Source organism: Rhagoletis pomonella, unplaced genomic scaffold (assembly GCF_013731165.1).
Source record: "Rhagoletis pomonella isolate Grant_MI unplaced genomic scaffold, Rhpom_1.0 Rhpom_scaffold_04854, whole genome shotgun sequence".
Taxonomy (NCBI): Eukaryota; Metazoa; Arthropoda; class Insecta; order Diptera; family Tephritidae; genus Rhagoletis; species Rhagoletis pomonella.
The window spans coordinates 1-11,604 of NW_023463403.1; the positions used below are offsets into that span (position 1 = coordinate 1).

The 11,604-nt window shown below is 33.4% G+C and overlaps 2 protein-coding genes across 2 annotated transcripts; one reads left to right on the forward strand and one right to left on the reverse strand.

The window, feature by feature from the left end:
* Positions 1-660: 660 nt before the first annotated feature.
* LOC118754891 (putative nuclease HARBI1) lies at positions 661-1,743 on the forward strand. The gene is made up of 3 exons (XM_036489763.1): positions 661-1,098; positions 1,155-1,438; positions 1,526-1,743. Exons 1-3 carry the CDS (start codon positions 896-898, stop codon positions 1,741-1,743), a joined length of 705 nt encoding a protein of 234 aa, XP_036345656.1. The 5' UTR covers positions 661-895.
* A 365-nt stretch (positions 1,744-2,108) lies between these two features.
* On the reverse strand, positions 2,109-4,579 carry LOC118754890. Its single transcript, XM_036489762.1, has 3 exons — positions 4,154-4,579; positions 4,001-4,102; positions 2,109-2,680 (listed from the first exon to the last, which is right to left on the reverse strand). Exons 1-3 carry the CDS (start codon positions 4,323-4,325, stop codon positions 2,355-2,357), a joined length of 600 nt encoding a protein of 199 aa, XP_036345655.1. The 5' UTR covers positions 4,326-4,579; the 3' UTR covers positions 2,109-2,354.
* Between the last annotated feature and the right edge of the window lie 7,025 nt (positions 4,580-11,604).

The following is an 11,604-nucleotide window of genomic DNA, read 5'->3' on the forward strand; positions in this document are numbered from 1 at the left end:
ATATTAAAACTAGGTATGCAGTAATGACTGTCGTAATATCTTTAATGCTTTGTAAAAAACATACATTCTACGCCAAGTTAACTATAGTATAGTCAAATAACTTTTTGAAACTGATAATCTGAAAAATTTTACTATAATTGTGGAAAACTGAGCCGTCAAATTACTGTCAGGATAGTTTATATATACTTAGGAGTGGATACCCGTATGTATTCTTTTCTAATCCAATAAACACCCATTACTTTCGTATCGTTACTGTACTCGTTACTTTTAATACAAGCACCTTGTTCATCACACGAATCATCGCCACGAATCTCCTTGCGTAAGGAAATGTTGGTTCGAACATACCAAGGCATAGTCAACAAGGCCAAGATAGCTGACTGCAATTTAAAAAAATGTAAACAAAGAAATTAACCCTTTGTTATGAATTTGCAAATATGAAAATATTTAAAATTTCATTAGAATTAGCTTCATTTTAGTTATTGCATTTTCGTTTTAATGTAAATGTGGAAATGCATACTTACACATAATAAAACACTAAGGCCCACTTGTAGAACAGCAGGTTATCTATATAACTTGAAGTTTACCGGTTAAATTGATAAATTGGCTTGCACAATCAATGGTTGGGTGTAAAATTAAAGTTAAGTCGTTAAATATTTAGGCCCACTTGCAGAACAGCAGGTTATCTATTTAACTCGAAGTTTACCGGTTAAATTAATAAATTGGCTTGCACAACAGTAGGTTAGGCATTAACTCAGAGATAAAAACTTAAATATTTAACCCACAAAATTTTGAGGGTTAAATTGTTAAGTTAGTGTCAGTTCTGCCGAAAACTAGAAATACAAATAAAATTTAAATTCTTTAAATTGTGAAATATTTTATGTAAATAAATGAAAAGATGAACGAATTGGTGCATTCTGACGATGATGAGGAAATCATTGATTACGTCAACTCAGATTTCTATAATAGATCAACAGCGGAGCGAAGTGATCATTATAATGATCTGCGAGAGAAAGCATTCCACAGGAGATTTCGCTTGCAAAAGGAAAGCGTTATTTTCCTTTTAGACAAGCTTAAACCGTGGTTAGAATGCTCAAAGAGGTTGGTACTTCGGCTCAATTTATTCACATTAAACATAATACTGACTTGTTCCATAGCAATGCAATATCTCCTATGAACCAGTTACTATGTGCATTGCGATTCTATGCTACGGGTAGTCAACTCGTAACGTGTGGGGACTTCATTGGTGTCCATGAGTCTACTGCAAGCAGAATCGTGCATAAAGTTACTGATGCTATAGCACGTTTGTACCCAGAATTTATACGAATGCCGACAGAGGTAGAAGACATGAGGAAAGCTGCAGTGAAGTTCTATGAAATTGCTCGATTTCCGCGGGTCATTGGGGCTATAGATTGCACTCATGTCAGGATAAAGTCGCCAGGTATGTACATCCATATGTAGGTACAATTTATGTATTTGCAACTAGCAGGAGTAGAAACTTGTATACTTAAGTTTACTTCAATTTCAGGAGGGGAATATGCGGAAATATATAGGAATCGAAAGGGTTACTTTTCAGTAAACACCCAAGCAATCTGTTCTGCAGATTTATTGTTTACCGATGTCATGGGTCTTCTCATGATTCTCACATTTGGGACAATTGTAATCAGAGCAGATATTTTGTTCAGGGAGCATATGGTGATTTCTGTTTGCTTGGAGATAGTGGTTATGCTCAAACCACATTTATGATGACTCCATTAGGAAATGTGAGTTCATCAGCGCAATCTCTGTACAATGAGTCACAGATAAGAAGTCGAAATACAATAGAGCGAACTTTTGGAGTTTGGAAAAGAAGATTTCCAATATTGTCCAGAGGAATCCAAGTGCACTGGAGCAGAGTACCTGGAATTATTATAGCTACTTGTGTTCTCCACAATATTGCTCGTCAACAAGCAGATCCGGATCCTGTTGTCGATGCTGAGTACCCTGCAATGATAGAAACTGTAGACAGCCGGAATGAAATACAAAATACCAACAGTTCTTCTAGAACCTCTCCAGGAAATCGGGCCCGTCAAGCGCTTATAGATCAATATTTTGGACGATTATGAATTTTATTGCTAAACAAACCCTCTGTTTCTCATATGTTGTTGAATAAACATATCCTTTAGTTTAACAAAAGAGAATTTGTTTTAATTTTTAGTTTACGGGTTTTCATTTAGTTTTTATTTTTGAACAGAGAAGCTTAAATGTAGTATATAAAGATTAATAGTTTCACTTGAATATTCACATAGTTTTTTCTTCAAGATTCGATCTTGTATCTGGACTTGTGAACATCGGACAGCCTTCATTTAAACTTCTTTTTACAAAGTTTGCCTATATTTTTCCAGCTCAAGACTTCTAATCGCCTCATTGTGCTCTAATTTCTTCTTCTTGTCCTCTATTTCCATTTGTCTCAATATCCGGTTATGTTCCCGCCTTTCTTGCTCATCGTATTCGTATCTTTTTTTCGCTTCTTCAATTTCCATTTTTCTTAATAGGCGGTTGTGTTCTAGTATTTCTTCCTTATCTTTTAATTCAATATCTATAAGTTCTTTTTGGGCCGATACCAATGCCATTTTTTCCTCGGCTAGTAATTTAAATTTACTGGCTACTGTTTCTTTAGCGGTTGTTTGCAATTTTCGTTTACCTGAAAATTTAAGGGAATTTTACATACACTGCCGGAAAAAAGTATTGGCACAGCGAATTTTGCACAACATATGCACCAATTTGTATTATAATATTTTTCCAACAATTTTTTATAAAAATATGGTTCATTCCACAACAAAAACCATAAAAATATAATTTCTAAACTTTGTGCAAACCTCGCGAAAATTCAATAAATTTTCATGCCAATTTTCAACTTTTTAATCAGATTTTTTAGAATTTTGTGGAGTATGCAGATTTGTAGCCCAATCACTTTTATTGTAATAAACTAGAAGTTCTAAGTAGCTGCGAATTGCGTTGATTTTTGGCAATTTTTTTCACGCAGTCCTTCCATACAAAAAAAAATGTTCGAAAATACTTTATATGGAAAAAATGCAAAACAACTTCAACAAAAAAAAATCTCAAAAATCAATACGATTCTTGACTAACTCTGAACTTGCATTTTTTTATACTAGATTTTAATGGGCTAAAAAACTGCATACTCAAAAAATTCTAAAAAATCTGATTAAAAAGTTGAAAATTTGCATGAAAATTTATTGAATTTTCGCGAGTTTTGCACAAAGTTTAGAAATTATATTTTTAGGTTTTTTGTTGTGGAATGAACCATATTTTTATAAAAAATTGTTGGAAAAATATTATAATACAAATTGGTGCATATGTTGTGCAAAATTCGCTGTACCAATACTTTTTGCCGGCACAAAGTTTGAAATATGAATTTAAATGGTTTTTGTTAGATAATGAACTATGTTTTTATAAAAAAATAATAAATGTATGTATACTTACAGTGGTGGAAAAATAAATAGGCACCCGATATTTTAACAAATGTTTCTTTTATTTATTTAATATTTATTATTTTTTTATAAAAACATAGTTCATTATCTAACAAAAACCATTTAAATTTATATTTCAAACTTTGTGCAAAAGTTAAGAAAAATAAAATTTAATGGGCTATCAAACTACATACTGATAAAAAGTTTAATATTTAAATGCAATTTAGCAGAATTTTTTTAATTTTTGCACAAAGTTTTAAATATGAATTTAAATGGTTTTTGTTAGATAATGAACTATGTTTTTATAAAAAAATAATAAATATTAAATAAATCAGAGAAACATTTGTTAAAATGTCGTGTCCCTAATTTCAAAGTTGGAATAGGTATTAAAAATCAGTTAAACCACAGAAATTGCAGATAGAGGGTGTTCAATATAAGCCCTCGATCTGATAATTTTTCAGATGTGAACAAATAAAATCTTAGAAATGGTGCAATTAAACCTTACAAATATCTCGACGCTATCGTTTACTTACGTGCCAACAGAGGATGAGGATTCTTTTTTAAATTTGCCCTATCACTTGTGAAGTATTCTTCCTTTTCCTCTTTTTGTTTCGGTTCTTGTATGGGAAGTTCATCTGTATTAAAATTAATATATCACAAATCTTAAGATAATTAAGAAAAATCACCTTCAAAATTTAAATCTGCTTCGATAGGTATTATGCCCTCCTGAGCTTTGATGAGGCTGCTATCACCATCATAAATTGTATAGCAACCGTCAATGGCAGGTCCGACTAAACCCCTCACCTTATTAAAAAGGGGGTTGTCGACACACTTAGCCATCGGTCCTCCACCTGACATAAGAATATTATTTATTCGTAACTATACACAAAAGTATAGCATATTTAAGTGTACATATAAAGAAAACTACTGACCAGTACCCATGACATTTTTTTTTATAATTCTTTCTTCCGCTTCCGACTCCTTGATAATTGCCGAGAAAGCTTCCTGGCAAGCGTCCACCGGTGCACCTGTATTGCTGGCAACTTTCTCCCAACCATCAGGAGACGTACCGTACTCCTCCACGTTTTCAACTACAGTAGTCTTATCAACTAAAAAAATTTAGATAATAGCATTACAGTAAAAAGAAATTCCAAAGTGCTTGATATTCATACTCGGAATACTCATTTTTGCAGAAGATGCGTTTTTTTTAGTCTTTTTTTTTAAGTTTTTATAATTTTGTTGCAAACTTTCCATGGTGCGGCAGTATCCTGTGGAAATCGAATTGAATTCCCGCGTCACGTCTATCCACGCCTTTTGCTTTGCTAAAAGGCTGGTGCCATCGGTTTTTTTATTTTCTAGGATATGCTTATACTTTTCAATGCAATCGCACAAAAGCAAGCTCTCGCTAGTAGCAAAGTTAGGAGCCCGAACGCGTTTAGTTTGAGATTCCATGACCAAAACAAGATAGTTTTAACGAGTTGAAACTGCAGTAAAATAACTACGAAAAAATTCAATTCAATATAATGTAAAATGATGTGTGGTTTTGCATACCTGTAAGAATGCAATTATCACTTTGTAAATCCAATGGTGAACAATTAAGCACATACATATATTTAATTAGAAGTAATCATTTTTTTTTGCATTCTATTCTGTTATTGAATGAATATTTGTTGAGCTTTTGGCATTATTATTTTTATTTCAAACATCAAAAAAATTTCAGTATTCAAAACAAACGACAAAAACGGTTTGTGATGCCAACAAAATTAAAAATTGCCCGACAGTAACTTCGTTTACTTAACTCTGTGTCGATTTTGTTAGCTGCAAGACATTGTCTGAGTTAAATAAATAAAAGTTTAACTCTGAGCTACTTATTTCTCTATTTATATATTTAACTCTGGATGTTCTGCAAGTGGGCCTTAGCCCAGCAATTTTCGAAGGTTAACTTGCTAACTCTACATATGTCAATTCTGTCAGTAACAAGAATAATAAAATTGGGATTTCAAAAATTTAAAAAATATTTTTGAACACATGTTTTCATACGCACATACACACATATGCACGTATTCACGCCTTCAAATCGAGGTTTCGGTCAGTCTCGCGTAAAAAAATATGTATATGCGATTTAAATGCACCGAAAGTGTGCAGTGAAGAAGTGTCGCTGGCCAATTTGCAGAGAAATGAGCTGAAGATCTTCATGACGCAGTGTTCTTTTCAACTACCATGGCGTGGATTTGATACATAAATGAGTACATATCCTGGTCAAGTAATAGAAGTCCCTCTTAAAGTTGATGTGCTTGGACAGGCATGTGTATTGATCCAACCATAGCGAGATCCAATTGTATTTAATATTTGCCATTCTTTAGTTTTTCTGGTTTTAATAAAAATTTTATATTTAATTTCAAATAATAAATATAAAAAATCAAAACAAACGTCAAAAAAAGAGAGTGGTGCCTACTTAATTTAGAAATCCCTCGGGTAACTTAACTCTGAGTCAGTTTTCAATGCTGCAAGACATTGTCGGGTTTAGAAATGTAAAAATTTAACTCTTAGCTACTGAACTCGGTATTTATATATTTTACTCTGGATGTTCTGCAAGTGAGCCTAAATGAAACACACTCATTTATAAAACCGTTTTGGCAATTTTCTAGCTTTTAGTTTTATTATTTTTTTATTCAAATACTTAATTCTTAAGTATATTAGACATTAAAAAAGTTTAATTCTTCTAAATTTACATTAGACCTTAACTTCAATAGTTTAGCAATTAAATTTTTGCAATTCAAAATTTCCTTTCCATTAAATTTATTAAAAATTATTTTCAGTTTCTTTATGTCAACAAGGAATTCTGGTTTAGGTTTTATCAGACCATCATTTTGAAATTTGGTTTATCCATGTATATGAGTGGGAGATTTTCTCTTTATATTCGGTATGATAAATCCTGCACCTGAGAACAAACGTGTCTGCTTAGAAATACTCGGCTGCGATGGGCAACAAGTAAAGTTAGTGGCACTAAAATAGTTTTCGCGCATACTTGAAGAGTCTCCCAATGAAACATCGCAGCAATTTACCCACCGTTGTAGCTTCACTTGACAATTTGGAGGTTTAAAATAACGCATAAGTTTATTGTTCTGGCTCCAGCCAAACACAACATACCGCCCGTAATTCCTTCTCATTTTATTTTGTATTTAAAATTAGTCGCACAGCTCACAATGAAAATTTAAACTAAAAAAATTAAAATTTTGAATAGTATAAGGTTAAAAGTTGACATTTTAGTTGCAGTTCAAAAGAGAGAAATGTCGGAATCACTTTTACCTTGTTACGCCATGATACATACATATGAATGCATGAACGCACATGTACACGCAATGCACTTTTTTATTACCTTCCTTTTATTAGCTCGGGATGTAACTATGTAATATTGATGCGCTTAAAATATGCAGCGATTTCTATTCCCAAGTTACATACCTGATGACAGTACGAATGGCAATTATAATAGAGAGGTTTTAGTTTTTTAAACTATAATTTTATTATCGATGCGAACGTTCATTTGTACTCTGTTCTTATTTTCAGTAACAGGCTGCAATTCAAACTGTAAGTTCGTTAACGTTTTGCTTACTAGAAATTTTTGTGGACTATCGCCGAGGTCTACAGGATAGATGTACACCGTACGGTAGTCGAACTAACAACGAGAGAAAGGAGAAGGCATCACCCAGCAGACTATTCTAGGAAAAGAAAGCACTGCCTATTTTCCCTTGCAAGCTGTTTTTGAAATGAACACGTCCTGTTTGAACCCAGGCAAGCATTGTCTAGTTGGGATCCTTAAGAAGAGAGGATATATCCAACAGCATCAAAGCTCCAACCGGTCATTGTCTTGAAGATAAAGATAAGGAACGTCGTGCCGTTTTATGACTGCCACAGAAGATAAAATAGCTAGGACGGAGAGGAGGACAGTTTTTCAATCTCTATTTGATTATCCTTTCATTATAATTTCAAACTTTTTTTACTAGAAGTGTTTTTTGAATAAACAGTTTTATAGCCCATTCAATTTTAGTGTAATAATGTTCAAGTTTCAAGTGGCTAAAAGTTACCGTTTATTTTTTAGAATTTTTTTACCGAAGTTGTGCAGCGCTGCTACTGAATTTCAAAATACGTAGATATCTTAAGGAATTTTAAAAGAGCACTTAAAAGGGGAAAATTATAAGTAAAATTGTAAATGGGCACGAAAAATTTAGGTACTTAGGCGGGTTGGGTAAATAAGCGGGGAGGTACTTAAGAGTGGGATTTTCCTCAGATTATATTAAAAAATGCACGGTGTCCAAAAATGTTGGTTACTTAAGCGGGTTAGGTATTTAAGCGGGGGGTACTTAAGCGGGGTTCACTGTATATTCTTCACTAGTGAAGTGTCTAGGGCAAAGGTCCCCAAACTTATTTTTCTCGTAGACCCCTTTCAAAACAGAAACCTGGGTGAACCCCTGATGCTCATCTCTAACATATTCCCAAAGCTCACCAAAAATATGAAGATTAAATCTAGCAATGTAACTTTGCGTAGCGGGTGAGTTCCAAAACTAAATTCGGAGCGGCAAAAATAAAAATAAAATATTTTCTTGTTTTCTATTTATTAAAATAATGTGATTAAATACTTGCAAGTTTAAAAAATCAGAGCTCGTAAAGCCATGAAAGAACTATTTCATTCAGAGGAGTTACATTTTTTAAGAACACTAATTAAACTCCTCACATGTTCGGCTCATTCATGAATTTGCATGTGATGTATTGTTAAATAGTTTATTTGTTTTGATGGCATAATTTTTAATTTTATCGCTCCGAGTTTTAAATTGATGCGAAAAATATTCGTCAATCGCATTTTTAAAATACAAACCTTGAAACAGCAAAAGTTGAAACAACAAAACTGCTAAGCTTTTTATGCCAAGCTTAAAATCCAGAAACTGATAAAAAAGAAAATACAGAAACCAGATAAATCGATGTTAAATAAACAAGCAAGCAAGAAGCTCAAGAGTGTTCCTCCAACTCATCCTCTTCAAAGCACGATGGACAAATGGAGTTGTCATTTACGTCTATGATAGTCACGTGTTGAAGTGACCAGTCAGCGGTCCCGTCCCGTTTTGCCAACCTGCATCCACTCGATGGCTCCCAGTCATTGCTGAGCGAAGTATCCACCCGATTTCTGATGGTGGCGTCGATAGTCGAAGTGGGCAGTGCTATAACTGGTTGCGTATCGAGGAATGCCTAGCCTAAGCCAACTAGGCCAAAGGGTCAGATGTCTCATTTCCAGGAGTTGCTCGGCACCCAGAGTACAGGAAGTTCGTTACTTTTACCAACATTATTTAGTGGAGACTTGTCATTACCAAACTAGTTTCCAAGTACTTAGATAGAGGGCTGGCCAATGCATGCCTTAACTACAGCTTGGCTGCACCTGTTGACACGTAAACTCCTGCCACTCCACCTATTGTCCACCACGTAGTCGATGGTTTTGGGGAGTGCAAATACCTCAGCCTGGAAGACCGAAGCACATTTTCCAAGAGAAAAAGTGAAGCTTAGATGCGTTCAGAAATGCATCAAGCCAATGCACCAGTCTCTTTTACTTCTAAACTATAACTGATGGAAATGCCTTAGTTACGCAACTAAGTTCCATTTAGGTATTTAACCGTAGTTGCGCACATTGGACATTTCCATCAATTATAGTTTAGAAATAAATGCGTATGATGCTTTGGCTTGATTCATTTCTGAACACATCGCCTATCCCAATTAACTTCGGAAAGTACTCCAAATCCTGACCTTGGGTCAGTTTTGTCGCCATCAGTGAAGATTCGACAATGTACGAGTGCGGGCTCAGTGCTGGAATTAAAGCAGCAATTTCCGCATCGCCTCACTCAGTGTTATACCAACATCCTTTTCATTTTAGTCCGCAGGTGGTCTACAACTTAGAACTCGTGGAGCCCCATATTTTTTCATGCCAACGTAGACCTCTGTCGAGTCTCCCGTTGAGCCCTGCGGGTTCACCTGGACTACTGGTCTAGGGAAACGTCCTCCTTAGCTAGCTCGTCAGCTCTCTTATTACCTTCCACACCACACCCAATATAGGTGAACGATTTTAACCGCTATAAGCAATGGTCATTGAATTTATGTTATATGAAGTAAATATCCACTTTATTATCTACTATCGTTTCTTTTATGTAGGCCTGCACCTGATAGATACTGCGTGATCGTGTAGTAAGTTCTTAAGGATGACGGCTATCTAGACTACTGTGGCCATACGTTCTGAAACCGAGCAGCTCCGTGGCATAAAGTCTCGCAGTAGGTGTAAAAGTTATCCTCTTTGCTACCAAGTTCGCCGCAGGCAAATGTAAAATTGCATAGGGAGCTGATGTGTAAAAACTATTTATAATAATTTTGCATACATACTTACCCTTTTTATTTAAGCAATAAGCCAATAAGAACAACTTTCACCCGTTTTTATTTTACAAAATTTTTTTGGTCTGCTTTTTATTTTCTTCATGTCAATATTTGGTTTATATGTATATATATAATATATATATTTTTGTTTGGTTTTCAATAGTTTGGTTGACTGCCTTTTTTTATTTTTGTTTAGGTTTATATTAATTTTTGTTTATAATGTCACATATTTTGTTTATATATGATTTTGCTTAGAATCATACCTAATAATTTGTTTTTCGACTGCGACGTTTTTGTTTGTTTGCATATCTTGTTTGATCTACTAATTATACATACATGTGTATGTACATGTGTATGTATGCAAGTGTGTATGCATTTTCAGAATATTAATTAACGAGTATGCATCAACTGGTCATCACTCGTGATTTTTCCCTTCTATCCAATATAAATATTTGTTAGCAGTATATTTTTGGTTTATCTTGTGTTTTTATGGTTTTTTGTTATTATTTTTTCTTTGTTCGTAACTTTCTTATAACGCTTAGTATGTATTTGTATAAGTGTGCGAGTGTATATGCTTGTATATGTGTGTATGTGTGTAATTTTTCCAACAGTTAATTTGAAGCAACTGCTTGCCAAAAACTTAGCATTTTATCGTTACAAACATATGTTTGTTTTACAATTAATAAGTTTTATTTGAATCTTAAATTTAGTTTTATTAATTTATTATGTATCTCATTTTATTCAATTAATCTACACGAATGTATGTATGTACGTGTGTTTCGGAGCTCACCAAAAATGGCTTCAATAAAATTTTTGGTTTTTCTATATATTTATGTTTTTTTTTTTATGTACCTATAGTAAATTTTGTCACCAGATTTATATCTTTGTATATTTTTTCGTTAATGTTCTCCAATTGTATAAACAAACACATATGAAATAATTGTATATTTTTCATTTATATAAAATGCTCATTTTTTCATATTCATGAGTGTTCTATGCAATAATTTGTCATATACATATTTAATAGAGTAATATGTACTCTTAATACATATTTAGGGTTTGTGATTTTTTGTTACGTTTTCTATTTATTCTCGTTTAATTCATTCTGAGTTTTCATATACAATAAAGGAGTATGCTGCGGTTAAACGCTCAACCATTCCTTAAATGGCTACAAAATATTTGCATTACTGCAGTTAATATGCTACTACTTTATCATTTGCATTTCTTTCTTCACATTAAGTACTTGTTTCTACAAATTCTACTCAAACCTTTTCTACTGTGTTTACTTTCTATTTCCCAGTTATTTGTTGTTCCCTCATTGCAGCTACATTCATGGATGCTAAGTTGTTTTATATGTTTTTACTTCAGTTATTTAACTTAGTTCGTTTTTTTTTTCTCTCTCTATATGTATGTATGTTCATATACGTGCATGCATGGCACGTTAGAGCGGGTTGATTTCTTAGTTTGTATTGAAAGTCAATAAGTGTGAGATTACTACAAAACTTATTTTTGGAAAATTCATTTCCAAAACATAAGTAAACTCAGTTTCTGTTTGCATGGATAGTTGGCAAATGATAGGATCGGAAAGTGTAAAAAGTTAAAGAAAATTATTATTTTATCTAAAGGATTAAAATATGTTGACGATATTTTGTATACTTAGGCCCACATGCAGAACAACCAGAGTTAAATATTTAAATAGAGAGTTAACCCTCTACTAAGCCATTTTTTT

What these genes read in the sequence shown, in the direction of transcription:
- LOC118754891 (XM_036489763.1), top strand. Translation starts at nt 896, where the DNA reads ATGAACGAATTGGTGCATTCTGACGATGATGAGGAAATCATTGATTAC. An exon ending in TGGTTAGAATGCTCAAAGAG is followed by an intron (nt 1,099 to 1,154) that starts GTTGGTACTTCG and finishes CTTGTTCCATAG; the next exon opens with CAATGCAATATCTCCTATGA. An exon ending in TGTCAGGATAAAGTCGCCAG is followed by an intron (nt 1,439 to 1,525) that starts GTATGTACATCC and finishes CTTCAATTTCAG; the next exon opens with GAGGGGAATATGCGGAAATA.
- LOC118754890 (XM_036489762.1), bottom strand. Translation starts at nt 4,325, where the DNA reads ATGTCAGGTGGAGGACCGATGGCTAAGTGTGTCGACAACCCCCTTTTT. An exon ending in AGCAGATTTAAATTTTGAAG is followed by an intron (nt 4,103 to 4,153) that starts GTGATTTTTCTT and finishes ATTTTAATACAG; the next exon opens with ATGAACTTCCCATACAAGAA. An exon ending in TCCTCATCCTCTGTTGGCAC is followed by an intron (nt 2,681 to 4,000) that starts GTAAGTAAACGA and finishes TTAAATTTTCAG; the next exon opens with GTAAACGAAAATTGCAAACA.